This window comes from Sceloporus occidentalis, unplaced genomic scaffold, assembly GCF_023333645.1.
Source record: "Sceloporus occidentalis isolate IW3139 unplaced genomic scaffold, rSceOcc1.0.p SCAF_1, whole genome shotgun sequence".
Classification (NCBI taxonomy): Eukaryota; Metazoa; Chordata; class Lepidosauria; order Squamata; family Phrynosomatidae; genus Sceloporus; species Sceloporus occidentalis.
The window spans coordinates 63,790,381-63,804,842 of NW_028316981.1; the positions used below are offsets into that span (position 1 = coordinate 63,790,381).

Genomic DNA, 14,462 nt, shown 5'->3' on the forward strand with positions numbered 1-14,462 from the left:
TTCTACCTTAGTAAGCTTTATTGTCTTTTCTAGTGAGTCATTTCTTCTTATTATATTTCCAAAGTATGACAGTCCTAGGCTAGCCATCTTGGCTGCTAAGGAGAGTTCACTTGATTTGCTCTAAGACCCATTTATTTGTCTTTTTATCAGTCCACTGGATCCATAGAACTCTTCTCCAGCACCACATTTCAAATGAGTTTATTTTCTCCCCTTCATTGTCCATCTTTTCACAAGCATACCTCGAAATTAGTAATATGATGGCATGGATTATCCTAACTTTAGTATTTGATAATATATCTTTACATTTCAGGATCTTGTCTAATCCTAATCTTCTGAGTTTTTGACTGCAGTCTCCAGTCTGATTAATTATTGAGCCAGGGTACAGACAGTATTGAACTATTTCCTTGTCTTCATCATCTAATTTAAAGTTATGTAAATCATCTGCAGTCATTAGCCTTACCTGACCCCCTTGCCAGTTGCATACCATTCTGTTTCTCTGCATTGTGTCCTGATGGTAGCTTTTCCTCTGGAGTGCAACTTATGCATCAGGACAATCAAATGTTGTGAAACACCAATTTCTTTAAGAATAATCCTTAGTTTTTTCTCTGATGTATGCAGTCAAACCCTGATTTTCAGCAGAGACTAGTTTTCTTCGAAAATTCCTTTCTGCAGAAATTCTTTAGTGCACTCCAACATTTGTTTTCAATATGATTCCTAGGGCATATGCTTTTCCTGAGCCCAGGTTGGACATCTAGCATTTCTCACTTTGTATATGGTAAAAATCTTTGTTGTAGAATTTTGAGCATCATTTTGCTTGCATGGGAAATTAATGCAGTCGTCCTATGGCTACTGCAATCCCTGATGTCCCCTTTCTTGGGGATTGGAATGTATATTAAGCATTTCCAGTCTGTGGGTCAGTGAAAATTAAAAAAGTACAAATTTATAATTAATAAAATCAGCCAATTCCCTGGTCTTTCCCCACAACTGTTCAACAGCTTGAGAACAAGAACGGAGAACCTGAACAATGGGAGTGAGCCAGGGCTGTAGTTTATTAGAAGAGGTCATACATATCAATAAAGTGGCAAAACTATTGAGGGTTGCCAATGAGATAGAATTGAGTAAGGAGATCGTTGGATCCATGGAGTCTCCAAGGTTTGAGGAAGACAAAGAAAAATCTAGAGCCTGGCTAAAAGAATAGAATCAATAGAATGAAGGTTGCGAAAGTGGCGTTGGACAATTTGACAAGGAAGTGGATTATGGACGAGGTCAAAAGAGATGAAATGATGAGCAGACAACAGGAAATCTCTAGCCATGAAGTTGGAGATTACACATTTTCTCATAAGGACAATATCAAGGCAATGACCAGAAGAGTGAGTAGGTGCATTAGAACATAGTTCGGGACCAAAAGAAGACAACACAGAGCAGAGAAGTACCCCATAATCAAGGAGGGAACTTCATCTACTAAAAATAAAGTCAGCCAGGTCTTGAAATCTGACAAAAACTTAGTAGATGATCATGGTGGACAATAGATAACTGCAACCCGAAGCTGAAGTGGTAGGAAAAGTTTAATAGCATGAAGTTTGAAAGAAGAAAAACAGTGCTGTTGAGGAAAAGATAAGAGTCGAAACCGACAGGAGTTGGATAGCAAGACACTGACTCCTCCTCCTCTGCCCTCCAGGCGACTAGTGTGAGAAAAGAAAACTCCACCAAATGTGAGAGCAGCAGAGATTACGGTGTCATGAGCTGGAAGCCAGGTTTCAATGAGAGCAAGATGAAGAGATTTAGTAAGAAAAAGGTCATGGACTGTCATTGCTTTTGAGCCAACTGATCGGTAGTTCTAAAGAGAGCAATTGAAAGGGAGCTGAGAACAGGGAAGACAACTAATGGAAACCAAATTAGGAGAAATAGTAGGAGCCATAGAAGAAAATAAATTATCAAGAAAAAGATCAGAAACAGACAGCAAAAGAAAAGGAAATATAAAAAGCCTAGAAAAATCAATAGTCTCTAGCATTGCCAGGCTCAAAATATCTAAGTCAATAATAGCCATCCAATATCAAAGAACAATAAGCTGTTAAATTAGCTCACTAGGAGGCCAACTTGAGAAACCAAGTTGCCTTCAAGTTCATCATAATAACTAATATGAATGATGTCAATAATCACTAAGATACAGTATATTTGATTGTGAAATCAATCAATCAATCCACTACAGTTCCTCTTGTTGTTTAAAATACTGTAAGCTGGGATTGTTGCAAAAGAGAAGAAAAGAAAGTCAGCACTCTTCAACTGCTATAAATGGTAAATCTAGCACCCAGACTAATGGAAACCTAGGTGGAAGTAGTTTTAAAGCTCCCACCACCACCGCCAAACGCTCCTCCCGACTGTTGGAGTGGAGTGGTTTTCAAGCCAGACACTCCTCCTAACTGCTGGGCTGATGGAAAGCTGGGGTGGAAGTAGTTTTCAAACCAGACACTCCTCCTAACTGCTGGGCTGATGGAAAGCTGGGGTGGAAGTAGTTTTCAAACCAGACACTCCCCCTGACTGCTGGGTTCATACAATACTTCAGGTGAACAAAAAAAAGCTTTTAATTCAGTGCATAAAATTGAGAAATTGGATTCTAATTTATTCAAAAAAATGAGTGATCACTCAAGGACACAAATCACTCTTTCTTGAACCCCCTGAAGTACCATCTTGCACCCAGATTGGGAACCTCTGATCTAGGACCTCTGGAATCTGAAGTCCAACAACATCTGGAGGGCCACACTTTGTCCACTTCTGCTTTATTCTCATGTGAATTAGGTAAATAAAAGAAAATGGCAGTACAAAATGTACTAAATATACTCTGTAATCCTGTACACATCAAGAAGAGACTCCCAGTCATAACCGTTTTTCAGATTTCTACAAGTATTAGCTTGAATTTAGAGTTACAGTTTGACAATAACCTCCCAAGCCTGTATCAGACTGACATTTAGCACATATTCTGAGGCTCTCTGGTTATTCAGATAGTAATCCGGTTATATTCAGCAGCTAAGTCTTCAGTGAGTCTGGCACCTCAGTCTTAATGCAATTAATACCTTTTAAGTCCCATTGATTTCATTGAATATTAATTTCAAGAAAGCATGCTTAGGATTTCAGTGAAATGAATGAATATGAAATGACATTTTCACAGTGCTAAATAAATTGAAAAATTAAAGTTGGCTATAAAATTTAAATGCAAACTGGATAGCAGCCATCATCTTAAAGGACAATACAGATTTATCAAAGTTAGTCTTGAAATTATGTACATGTCTATTATTTGAATTGGATAAGGTTTTCATGTATATATTGAACTATCAGACTTCTGCAAATACAAGGCACAAGTCAGGCTTATTGCTAGACATAAAAAAGCAAAAATAACTACCATCTACGTAAATTCAGCCTAGACAATGAGAAAATTGAAATAGTTAAAGAGTTCCTGTATCTTAGATCAAACATTGATCAGAATGGAAAGTGCAGTCAAGAAATCAGAAAAAGACTATAAATGGGAAGGGGTGCCATAAAAAAAACTAGACAAGATCCTGAAGTGTAAAAGTACACAACTGAGCACTAAAGTTAGGATTGTCCAAGCCCTGACTTCATATGTGATAGCTGGGCAGTGAAAAAAGCAGATAAAAAGAAAATTAATCCATTTGAGATGTGGTGCTGGAGAAGAGTGCTGAGGATTCCATGGACAGCAAGAAGATAATCAAATGAATTTTTGAACAGGTGAAGCCCAAACTCTGCCTAGAAACCAGGATGTTCAAACTGAGGCTGTTGTACTGATGAGTCTGCAGGACGTGAGCAGAGCAGTAGAGGACAGGGAGTCTTGGAGAACTTTCATCCACAGGGTCAGCATGAGTCAGGACCAATTCAAGGGGGGTTAAGTATGGACGACAATAAAAAAGTATCTTCCAGGGAGCCTGGAGTTTTGATTTCATTTCACTCTTTATCCTCAGCAAGTGCACTTGATTTTACCAAATATTCTTTAGAAAGAAATAAGGCATTAAGATATCAAAGAAACCTAGAAACCAGTCATAGGAACAATACAAGATAAAGGTTAGCATGGTATAAAATGGAAAATGCCTCAATTGTATTTCATATTCAGAGAATGCTTTTTAAATTCAAAGCTAATTCTGAAGACAAGTTCTTAACCATAACTTTCAGTTCTTTTGTTGTTAATGTTTTAACATTTGCTCTCCAGGGTGCTATGTACCTGGCAGAAGAAATACCAGTTTTTCCTAGGAAATGGGCAGGTGGTATTTGTAAAAGATGCTCAGTTTGAAACCCTGAGTGGATGGGACAGGGTTCATGCCAACCAGGAAGTGTTCAAACACATGTCCCAAAAGAGCAGTCAATATCCACAGATGGATGGGCAAAAAATGCTGACAGTATGTAGCAACCCCAGGCAAGCAAAAGATGGTGAAGATGTTATAGGTCACCTGGATAAACTAGGGGCTCTGTTCAATGACTTATTAAACAGAGGAATGAGTTTCCCAGAGGCACAGAAGGCTTATGTTGTGATAGAAAGCCTGAGTGAGAGTTGGGACTTTTTGTTCCACAGCTTGCAAAGTTTGCCAGAAGCAGAGCTGACCTTTAACCGGGTCTCAGCTCATATCTTGGAGGAGTAAGAGCAGAGGAGCTTTGAGGCTGGGAGTTGTGGTCAGTAGTGTGCCAGGAAAAAAAAGAAAAGGAGCAACACCCACGCTCAGCACCTCTGGAGCAAGGCGAGGCTATGTGCAGCCTGGTGATAAGGTGCAACACATGTGGAAGGGAGGGGCATTTGAGGAAATATTGTCCCTCCAGGTTTGGCCACAGAAGCCTACAGACAAGTTTTCCCAGACAGCTTCCCCGCGTAAGCCAAGTAGCGCGTATGCTCGGGCCCCATTCACTTGAATGGGGCTCGTGCATGTGGCAGTGGTGCGGTGGCGCACATGCGCCATGGGCGCATGCCCCATTCATTCCAATGGGGCGCGCCGCCCCACACGCCCCCGGACGGCTCTCCACAGGTATGAGCATGTGCTTACACCCTCATATAGCACGCCCGCGTATGACGCGGGCGCATTGTAAATGCATCTCTTACGAAGGACTATTTTCCATCATGTTTAAAAGAAGCTATAGTATGGCCACTTCTGAAAAGGCCCTCCCTAGATCCCTTGGACATGAATAATTATAGACCGGTCTCCCACCTTCCATTTTTAAGCAAGGTAATTGAGAGAGCTATTGCTCTCCAACTCCAAGCAGTCTTGGATGAAACAGATTATCTAGACCCATTTCAGATTGGCTTCAGGGCAGGATACAGAGTCGAAACTGCTGTGTTCACCTTAGTAGATTATTTTCGCTTGAACATCAACAGGGGAAATGTGGTCCTCTTGGTGCTCTTGGACCTGTCAGTGGCTTTTGATACCATTGACCATGGTATCCTTCTGTAACGCCTGGGGAAGTTGGGGATTGGAGGCACTGATTGCAGTGGTTCAAGTCCTATCTCTCAGACAGATTTCAAATGGTGATGCTTGGAGACAGTTGCTCTAAAAGGGAGCTCAAATCCGGCATCCCTAAGGCACCATCTTGTCTCCAATGCTATTTAACATTTACATGAAACCACTGGGAGAAATCATCCGGAGGCATGGAGTGGGGTCCTTTCAGTATGCCGATGACACCATCTCTCCGTGCCCTGGACCATAGTGTCAACGAAGGATGGCATCTCTCCTCTGAATAAATGTCTTAAGGCACTAATGGGCTGGAGGAGGAAAAACAGACTGAAATCGAATCCAGGTAAAACGGGGGTGCTTGTTGTTGGGGGTCCTAATCCAGGAATGAAGGTTTGTCAACCAATCCTGAATGGGGTCACACTTCCCCTAAAGGACTGTGTTTGCAGTTTGGTGGTGGTCCTGGACCTGTCACTCCAGATGTCCGCTCAGATAGATGTGATGGCCAGGAGTGTCTGTTCTCAATTTCGGTTGATACGCCAACTGCACCCCTTCCTGGATCTTGAGGACCTAAAAACTGGTCCTAAAGTAACCTCCAGTAACCTCATGACTTGACTTCTGCAATGCACTCTACATAGGGCTACCCTTGAACCTAGTCCAGAAACTTCAATTAATTCAAAATATGGCAGCCAGATTGGTCACTGGAAGATCCAGGAGTGATCGCATAACCCCTATATTAAAGTCCCTTCACTGGCTACCTATTAACTTCTGGGCACAGTACAAGGTATTGGTTATAACCTTTAAAGCTCTTCATAGCTTGGGTGCAACTTACTTATGGGATTGCCTTCTCCCATATAATCCTTCCCGCACACTTAGGTCTTCAAGCAAAAATTTACTGCAGCCAGCAAGAACTAGCCTGGCTACAGTTACTCAGAGGACCTTCTCTTCTGCTTGCCCCCAAATTATGAAACAGCCTGCCGGAAGAGATCCAACATATGACCAGTCTTGAATGCTTTACATAGGCGTTCGAGACATATCTCTTCCAGCAGGCCTTCCCAGATTAACATTCTAATAGTTTTTCTATTAATTCCATCAAGCATCCACGACTGTCTGGAGCTGCCTATGCCTTGTTTTAACAATTGTTTAATATTTAATAGTATTTTATTGTGGATGGGTGGATTTGGGAGGGCTGGGATATAATGATGATAATTGTTTTATTGTATTTTAAGGATGTTTTATTATTGTTACTCAATCTGCTTGGAGACGTGGGAACAAATAAATTTTATTATTATTATTTTAAACATGGCATCTTTTTTTAAAAAAATTTTTTTACAGATGGCTGCATGAAACCATATATATTTAATAACAACCACTTTTAGGTCATCTAGGTGCTACTGTGGGTAATGACTCTTGAGCCAGAAATCTTGACAACTGAGAGCTAGTAACAATAACATTTATGATTTTATAACCCATTTTTAGCCCATCTAGATAAAAATCCATTATTGGGGGGGGGGGGAATATGTTTTTGTGTTGTGCAACTAGAGTTGTGGTTTTTTGCCTGTATGGTACATAGGAAAGAAAAGTGAGACTCCAGGCCACATCCCAAGAAAATTTAGGGAGGGGTAATGCATGAGTGCATGCACATGCACCACACAGAAAAAGAAATAAGGAGGAAGGCTTTAAATGGATGTTACCTTAAATGAGTCAACTGGAAATTCCCTCCTATCAAAAAATCCCCAAAACTAAAATTTCAAAACTGTAAATGAAATTTTCTTTTTAAAAACATCAGGTTTGCTGCAGGTGCTGAAAATTTGCCAGAGTTGCTTTCTTCTACTGTCATGCTGTATTTTTAAAGTACATTCAATTTAGAAATTATATGGATCAGACCACTCTGCATAGTCTTACACTGGTTTGTCCCATTGATTGAAATGCCTATACAGTGTCAAAAGCAATGCAGAATTATTTTATTTATTGTATATATTACGTGTTACAACATGGCCAAAGTGGGCTTCCAGTGAGCCTAGTAGAACATGTATGCATTAAAAATGTGTGTACTTCCTTGTTCAAGGTTTCCAAATAATAAATACTAGAGGACAAAAGTAAAAGGATAAGAGGACAATCCAATAATACTACTATTCCTTTTTTTTTTTTTTTTTACTATCCTTTCCCTCCCTCATGGTGGCTCTGATTTAAGTGGGGCAGTGAATCTACTCCAGGTTTTAATATAAATTCAAAAGAAGCTATCTAAAGTGCTTCAGCTATGCAGGGGGACTTTAGTATTTAAAGTTCAGATTAAAGGTTCCACTGCATGAAACCATAGATATTTCCACATATGTCCACCAAGCCCCTCATAGTTTGTTCCTAATGGCTATGGCCATGCTGGGTATATAGAGCACCAAACTCAGTGATGTTCATCCCACCAAGATGAAGACCCTGACTTCTTGGGCTATATCTAAAATTAACTGTCTAGTCTAGTGATGGTGAACCTTTTAGAGATTGAGTGCCCAACTTAATGGTGTTCCCACACCAGGTGTCACCCAGTGTTGGGGGTGGGACTTCTAGGGGTGGGACTTCTGGAGGTGGGATTTTCCCAGAAACAGAGACCTCCAGGGATGGGATCCCACTTCGATCCATGGGGAGAGGCGGGAAGATAGAAATAAAAATTATAATCATCATCATCATCATCTCCCCAGAGATAATTAAAGGCATGGAAGGGTGAGAGAAGAGGAGGAACAGGCACACACCTATTCCTCCTCTTCCCCCCACCCTCCTGTGCCTTTAACTGTCTCTGTGTTCAGAGAGGGCACGTGTGCCACAGGTTTGTCACCACAGGTCTAGTCTATGGTCCAAGGGATTTGGAAAGAAATCCTATATAATGATATGGGTGTCAACAGAGAAGAATATAAGCTAGTACCTAACAGTTTTGATGTGCCTATTTAATCATTATCTATGATGGTGGGGGGGGGGGTGTTCTGACAAAGTTCTGTGCATATTTTTATCATACAAATAGGTCAGCTGATAATAGGTGACCTGCTCTGTCTTTTCAAAGTTAAGAAATTCATAATTCCTTTGCAGTTCCCACCTGAACCAAGTCATCTTTCTGTGTTTAAAAAAGTGTTTTCCTTTTAGCATGTTACACTTTTATCAATAGTTTTTTTTATGCTTGAAGATGAAATATAGTAGATCTGCTTTATAAAAACCTAAATGAAATTATTTTATTATCTAGGTATTTGAAGATCTAATTATTATGGGGGTAGAAGTAGGACAGATCTTAATGTCACCCAATTCCTTTTATAAAGTCCAAACCAACAGGTAAGTGATGACTACATACTTCACACTGCAAAATATTATAAATAATCTAAAGTATAAATAGATTACCAAAGAGTCTGTAGCAAAATCTTATGTAAAGATGGTATAAGAAAGCAACAAAATCATGGATTAAGAGCTGAGATACAAAAAAGTCTTATAAGTGAGTTGTCCTTTGCTCATCTCTTCATGGTGCAAATGAACAAACCAAAACTTAGCTGTGGTTTCCTGCTAAGTCCATAATTAATAGCATCAAAACAAGCCAGGATACGAAACCTTTCTCAGGTCATAGCTTCATAGCCATGGCTTGTACAAAGCCATTAACAAGAGTTTCTTATTCCATTGAAATGAGATAGAAAACTATAGTCAATTGTGTACTAGCTATTGAATTGAAACACAATCAGCCAAAAGCAGTGTTGGAATCTTGAGTCTTGTGGCACTTAACATATTTATTGGTGTGTAAACAGTAATGTATTAGATCTTACTTCCTAAATTATGTGAGAAAGTGAATTCAGGTTACAACCTTGGTGGTGATAATGGTAGCGTTACAGAAAGACTAATATGGCTGCCCCCCTGGAATTAACACACAAGTTAAAGATAACATTCAATTTTAACAAAACTACCTTACCCCACAAACCCCTCAGTTTGGGTGCATTGTTTTGTCTGTGATGGGCATGGAGAACTCAGAGACACTTGGGCATCTTTTCTGGCAGGAATTCTTATGCCATAATGAATGTGTTTCTATTTACAATATTCCAGAAAATGAAAAGCAGTCTTATCTGTAGAGTACTAATAAAGAACAATTCCAAAAGAAGAATGCAAATTACAAATAAGTGGGTGGTATTATTATTTGCAGCATCATACATCTGTGGACAAGTTAGGTTAAATAGCCTTCTATAAATAATTCTAGATTTCAGAAAATAGGAATTTTGGATGACAGCATTTATATACCTCTAAGGAAGGACTAGTTAAACATACAGAAATTTATAAATGAATCAGACAACCACACAGTGTTCTACTCAGGGAATAAAAAGACAAGAAGAAATGGGGTAGCTCTCATAATAAGAAAAGATGTTGCAAAAGCAGTCAGAGGATGCAAAATCAGACCGAATCATCTCAATAAAGCTCCATGGGAAACCTATGAATATCACCATAATTCAAGTATATGCATCAACCACTGAGGCAGAACAAGAAGAAATTGATAGATTCTACAAAGGATTACAGGGGGAAAAACTGACAACACACCAACACAGGATGTCAAGCTGATCATTGGAGACTGGAACACAAAGGTTGGAAGCAAAAAAGAATAAAACAGAATAGGCAGATTTGGACTAGACAAAAGAAATGAAGCAGGTGAGCGTCTGATAAATTTTTGTGATGCCAACAAACACACACATTTTTCATCCAACCAGAGAAAAGATTATACACACGGACATCACCAGATGGCCAACACAAAAACCAAATAGATTATATGATTGGACGTAAAAGATGGCGAAGCTCCATACTGGTGGCCAAGACTAGACTAGGTGCTGATTGTGGCACAGATTATGACCTACTCATATAAAAAATAAAAGTAAAACTCAAGAAGAAAACAAAACCAGTCATCGTACCAAAATACGATTTAAACAACATTTCCACAGAATTCATTGACAATATAAGGAACAGATTTGCAGTACTAATTATAATAGATCATGAACCAGAAGAGCTTTGGTCTGAAGCCAGAGACATACTAAAAGAGGAATGCACAAAGACACTTCTAAAAGACAAAAGGAAAGTGAAGAAACCATGGATGATAGATAAAATGCCACAAGCAATAAAAGATTGAAGAGAAACAAAACAAAAAGGAGATAGGAATAAACGAAGAACTATGAACGCAACAGTGCAACAGCTAGTGCGCAAAGATAAGGAAAATTACTACAACGACCAATGCAGAGAAATAAAAGACAACAACAAAAAGCGAAGGACAAAAGACCTATCCCACAAGAGCTGAGAAATCAAAGGAAAGTTCAGACTAAGGCCCGGGATGCTCTATGACAATAACAACATAATTCAAGACCAGGAAGGAATAAAAAGACATTGGATGCAATACACAGAAGAGTTATATAAAAGAGATGACAACATGAAGGACACATGGAATGAAGAACCATATGAAGATAAAACCCAAATTCTAAAAACTGAGCTGGAAGTTGCAATAAAAAGGATGACAAAAAACAAGTCCCGAGGAACAGATGATATTCCAATAGAACTGCTACAATGACTACAAATATGTGTTTGCAGGAGCTGGGCAGAGCAGTAGAGAACAGGGGGGCCTGAAAATGTCTTATCAGCATGGGTTGAGATAGACCCGAAGGCAGTTAATAACAGCAACACCAATATTTTTTAAATGTAGACTACTCTGTGTAGTGGCCAAAACAATGCCTGAGACATTCTCTGTCTAATTACCGTATATACTCAACTATAAGTTGACTTCATGTATAAGTCAAGGGCAAGTTTTGGGGCAAAATTATGAATTTTGCTATGACCCATGGATAAGTCAAGGGTAAAACTTAGGAGCATATAGCAAAGGATCTAAAGGATGTAGCAAAGTAAAACAATGTCAAATAATTTACAAAATTCCAGCAGGCATAACTCTATGTGCTTAGTCTTAAGGCTGGATGGATGAGAGAGTAGAGAGGGTGAGTGATTCCAGGACAGATTATATTCTTGCTTTTCACCAGGGAATAGTTTCTTATTTTAAATAAGAGTTAAGATACTCTACATATATTGACCCATGGATAAGTTGACTCACGGTTTTGGGGTCATTTTTTTGACCTAAATTTCTAGACTTATACATGAGTATATACAGTAAATCCATTGTTAAATTTTGCTTATATGAAAGGAAAAACCAACAGAAATAATAGATTTCACATAATGAAATACATTGATTACGAGTACAATATAACTTTCATTTACTTTGGTAATCCCCCCCCCCCCCCGAAGCCTTCCTTTATTCTCTGTCAGAGCCGTGTCTATCTGATTAAAGATATTGCCACTTTCTATTTTTCTCTTCTTTTATTTCTAAGTCTTCTTTGCATGTATATTTCTTATAACATTTGCTTTTCCCCTTCTTTTCAATTTTTAACAATGTCGCTTTTTACTTAATTTTTATATCACATATTTACATATAAAATATGTAAAATAAAAAATAATTTTTTTCTATTGAAGATAGTATAAAGGTTTCTTATTTGCAGTGTAGATGAGTCATTTATTAATGTGTAACAGGAAGGGGAAAGCAAAGTCATTCTACGAAATTGTAAATGACAGTTGTGTAATCCAACCAGATTTAAAATCACAGCAAGAATCATCCAGATGTTCTTGTGCATTACACAGGTATATACAGCCCTTCTGAATCCTTTTCAAATGTTTTGAGGGAATTGTTGCCCATTAACTGTATAAATTTGTGCTACTACAGTAGTCCACATAGTCATTGTTTGATTTGGTAAACAAGACAAATCCTCCAGTATGGCCTTAATGTGTCTTTCTTGCTATATTATCTTTGTTACTCTGACAAGATAGGGCCTGTGGAATTACTTGGGGAATACTCTAGACATGGGGAGGAAAGTTCTTCCAGTACTTTTTGTAGAAATGAAAGTGCTTTCTAAAACAATTTTTTTTAAACAAAAAGCTCTTTGTTTCTGTTTGATAAAATGCCAATACCTCCACCAATTGCACTGTCTGTAGGATTATGTAGCACTGTACTGACAGGTAGTTACAGTACTTACATTTATAAGAAAAACCTTTACTTCTAGCTGACTAAAACAGCTGGTGCCATTATATGTTTATAGATTATGTGTCACTCATGTTACTGGTCTGTTTATTACTTATGTTTTGTGTGTTCTTAATACAGCAGTCCATGGAGAGGCATTATTTTAAAAAATCAATCTTGTATACAAATTATTTCCAAGAAGCAACTGAGATCTGCTTAGTCATGTCCTCATCTGTATCTCTGACACCTACATCGAGCCTGACAGACTAATCTCATTCTGATGACGCTTTATAAAAGTATTTCTGAAGCCAGCATCTCATAGTCTTATCCATTATTAGCATACTGAATCAAGTTTGCATCAGCGAATGATGCTGATGCAGGACAGCAAGTATATTGTATTATATGCACAACCATAGACAAGACTATTTAGAAGGAGGTTTCAGTCAAAATTTAAACCTATGAATTTTGGATAAAAATGCTTTGGGGGTTTATAACAACAAGGTGGAGGTGTGTGCAGTTAAATGGCAATGCACTTTATATAACAGTATGCCATAAACATTGATGTTTGCATTTGAATCTTAAGGTGATTTTATTTATAATCTTTTTTGTCTTTGCCTTTATCAAGGGACAGAGTTGCTTCTCTGAGTTACCGTGTACTGAATGATCAAGATACTTTCCCTGTGGTTAAGGTTGATGAGAGTGGCTTTCTTAAGTCTAGATCTCTGATAGGGCTGTCAACTTTAGAAGTAATTTCACAAGAACCATTTGGAATCAACCAGACTCTTATTGTTGCTGTCAAGGTAGTATTTTTTTCAATTCTTTTCTGTGAGCTTAGAATGCATAAGAGAGAATTCCATTTGCGTTTTTTGTACAACTGTAATTTCCCATTATTACTGCAGGAAAAAATAATGGAAGTTTCATTTCTGGAAAGCTTAAAGTGTAAAGAGTACCTATTAATTCTGTTTTATTAGGATGTCAAAATGCTAGTTTTACTCTGTGATAAAGCCTTATACAATTGTATATGTGGAAAATATCAAATATGATGATGGTGGTCAAAAAGTAAGAAAATATACATGACACTCATAGATACTTGAACCTGACTTGTGATACACACATGCAGTAAATGATGGTAGAGGATATATGCATGCAAGATACACAATGCAAGCAATTCCTGAAATGAATGTGGTGTGTGACCAATGCTTGTTCTTGAAAACTGTATACACTTAATGGACAATGGTTCTTTTTGATGATCCTGTAAATTTATCTTGATGCACCATCTCTGAAAAAGCACAAAAAGTAATCCTCATGCTTGTACTATTATTTCCCTCTAAAACTGCATGAAATCACGTGTAGGGTGTGATATTGCAAGATATTTATCACATATGCATATACAACACACAGCAATCAGGGCTTGGGAAAGTTATTTCTTATACTTCGTCTCCCAACTAGCTGAAGATTCTGGCAGTTGCAGCCCCAAAAAGAACTTTTCCAAGCTCTAGGAATAAGCACAATAAGGAAAGAACCTTGCATCTATATCTCTCTTGGATCATGGAAAGAAATTAAAACACACTTAAGCAATGTTAAAATGTGTTGGAGACATTTGAATTGTGTACTATAAAGCAGCAAGGCTATTTTCACAAGTTCTTCTTTTATTTTATATCTGTGTGTGTGCATGTGTTTAAATCATATATATTTCCCTGAGCCTGGTTCTGGGCAGAAAGACAACATACATATGTAAGGAAATAAATGCATCATAGATTCACTTACATTGTTGTGAGAATTGTTGGAGCCAATCTACAGATAAGAGACAATACTCACAGTTGTTTTCTAGGCACTGTACACCTTCATCCCCAGCATTTTATCCTGTACTGTCATAACTGGCTTGAGGGTTTTTTGTTTTTTTTGCCACATTAGTGGTTTCCTGCAAAACAAGCAATTTTAAATTGTATTTCTTTCCAGTGTCTCCTCAA

The 14,462-nt window shown here is 38.2% G+C and overlaps 1 protein-coding gene across 1 annotated transcript in view; it reads left to right on the forward strand.

The window, feature by feature from the left end:
• The window catches only part of LOC149321492 (nuclear pore membrane glycoprotein 210-like), a 131,188-nt gene that overhangs the window by 87,800 nt on the left and 28,926 nt on the right, over nt 1-14,462 (forward strand). The window contains exons 28-29 of the mRNA XM_089523152.1: nt 8,668-8,753; nt 13,118-13,292. Of these exons, the coding sequence (XP_089379278.1) occupies nt 8,668-8,753; nt 13,118-13,292 (261 nt within the window). The remainder of the gene's footprint in view (nt 1-8,667; nt 8,754-13,117; nt 13,293-14,462) is intronic.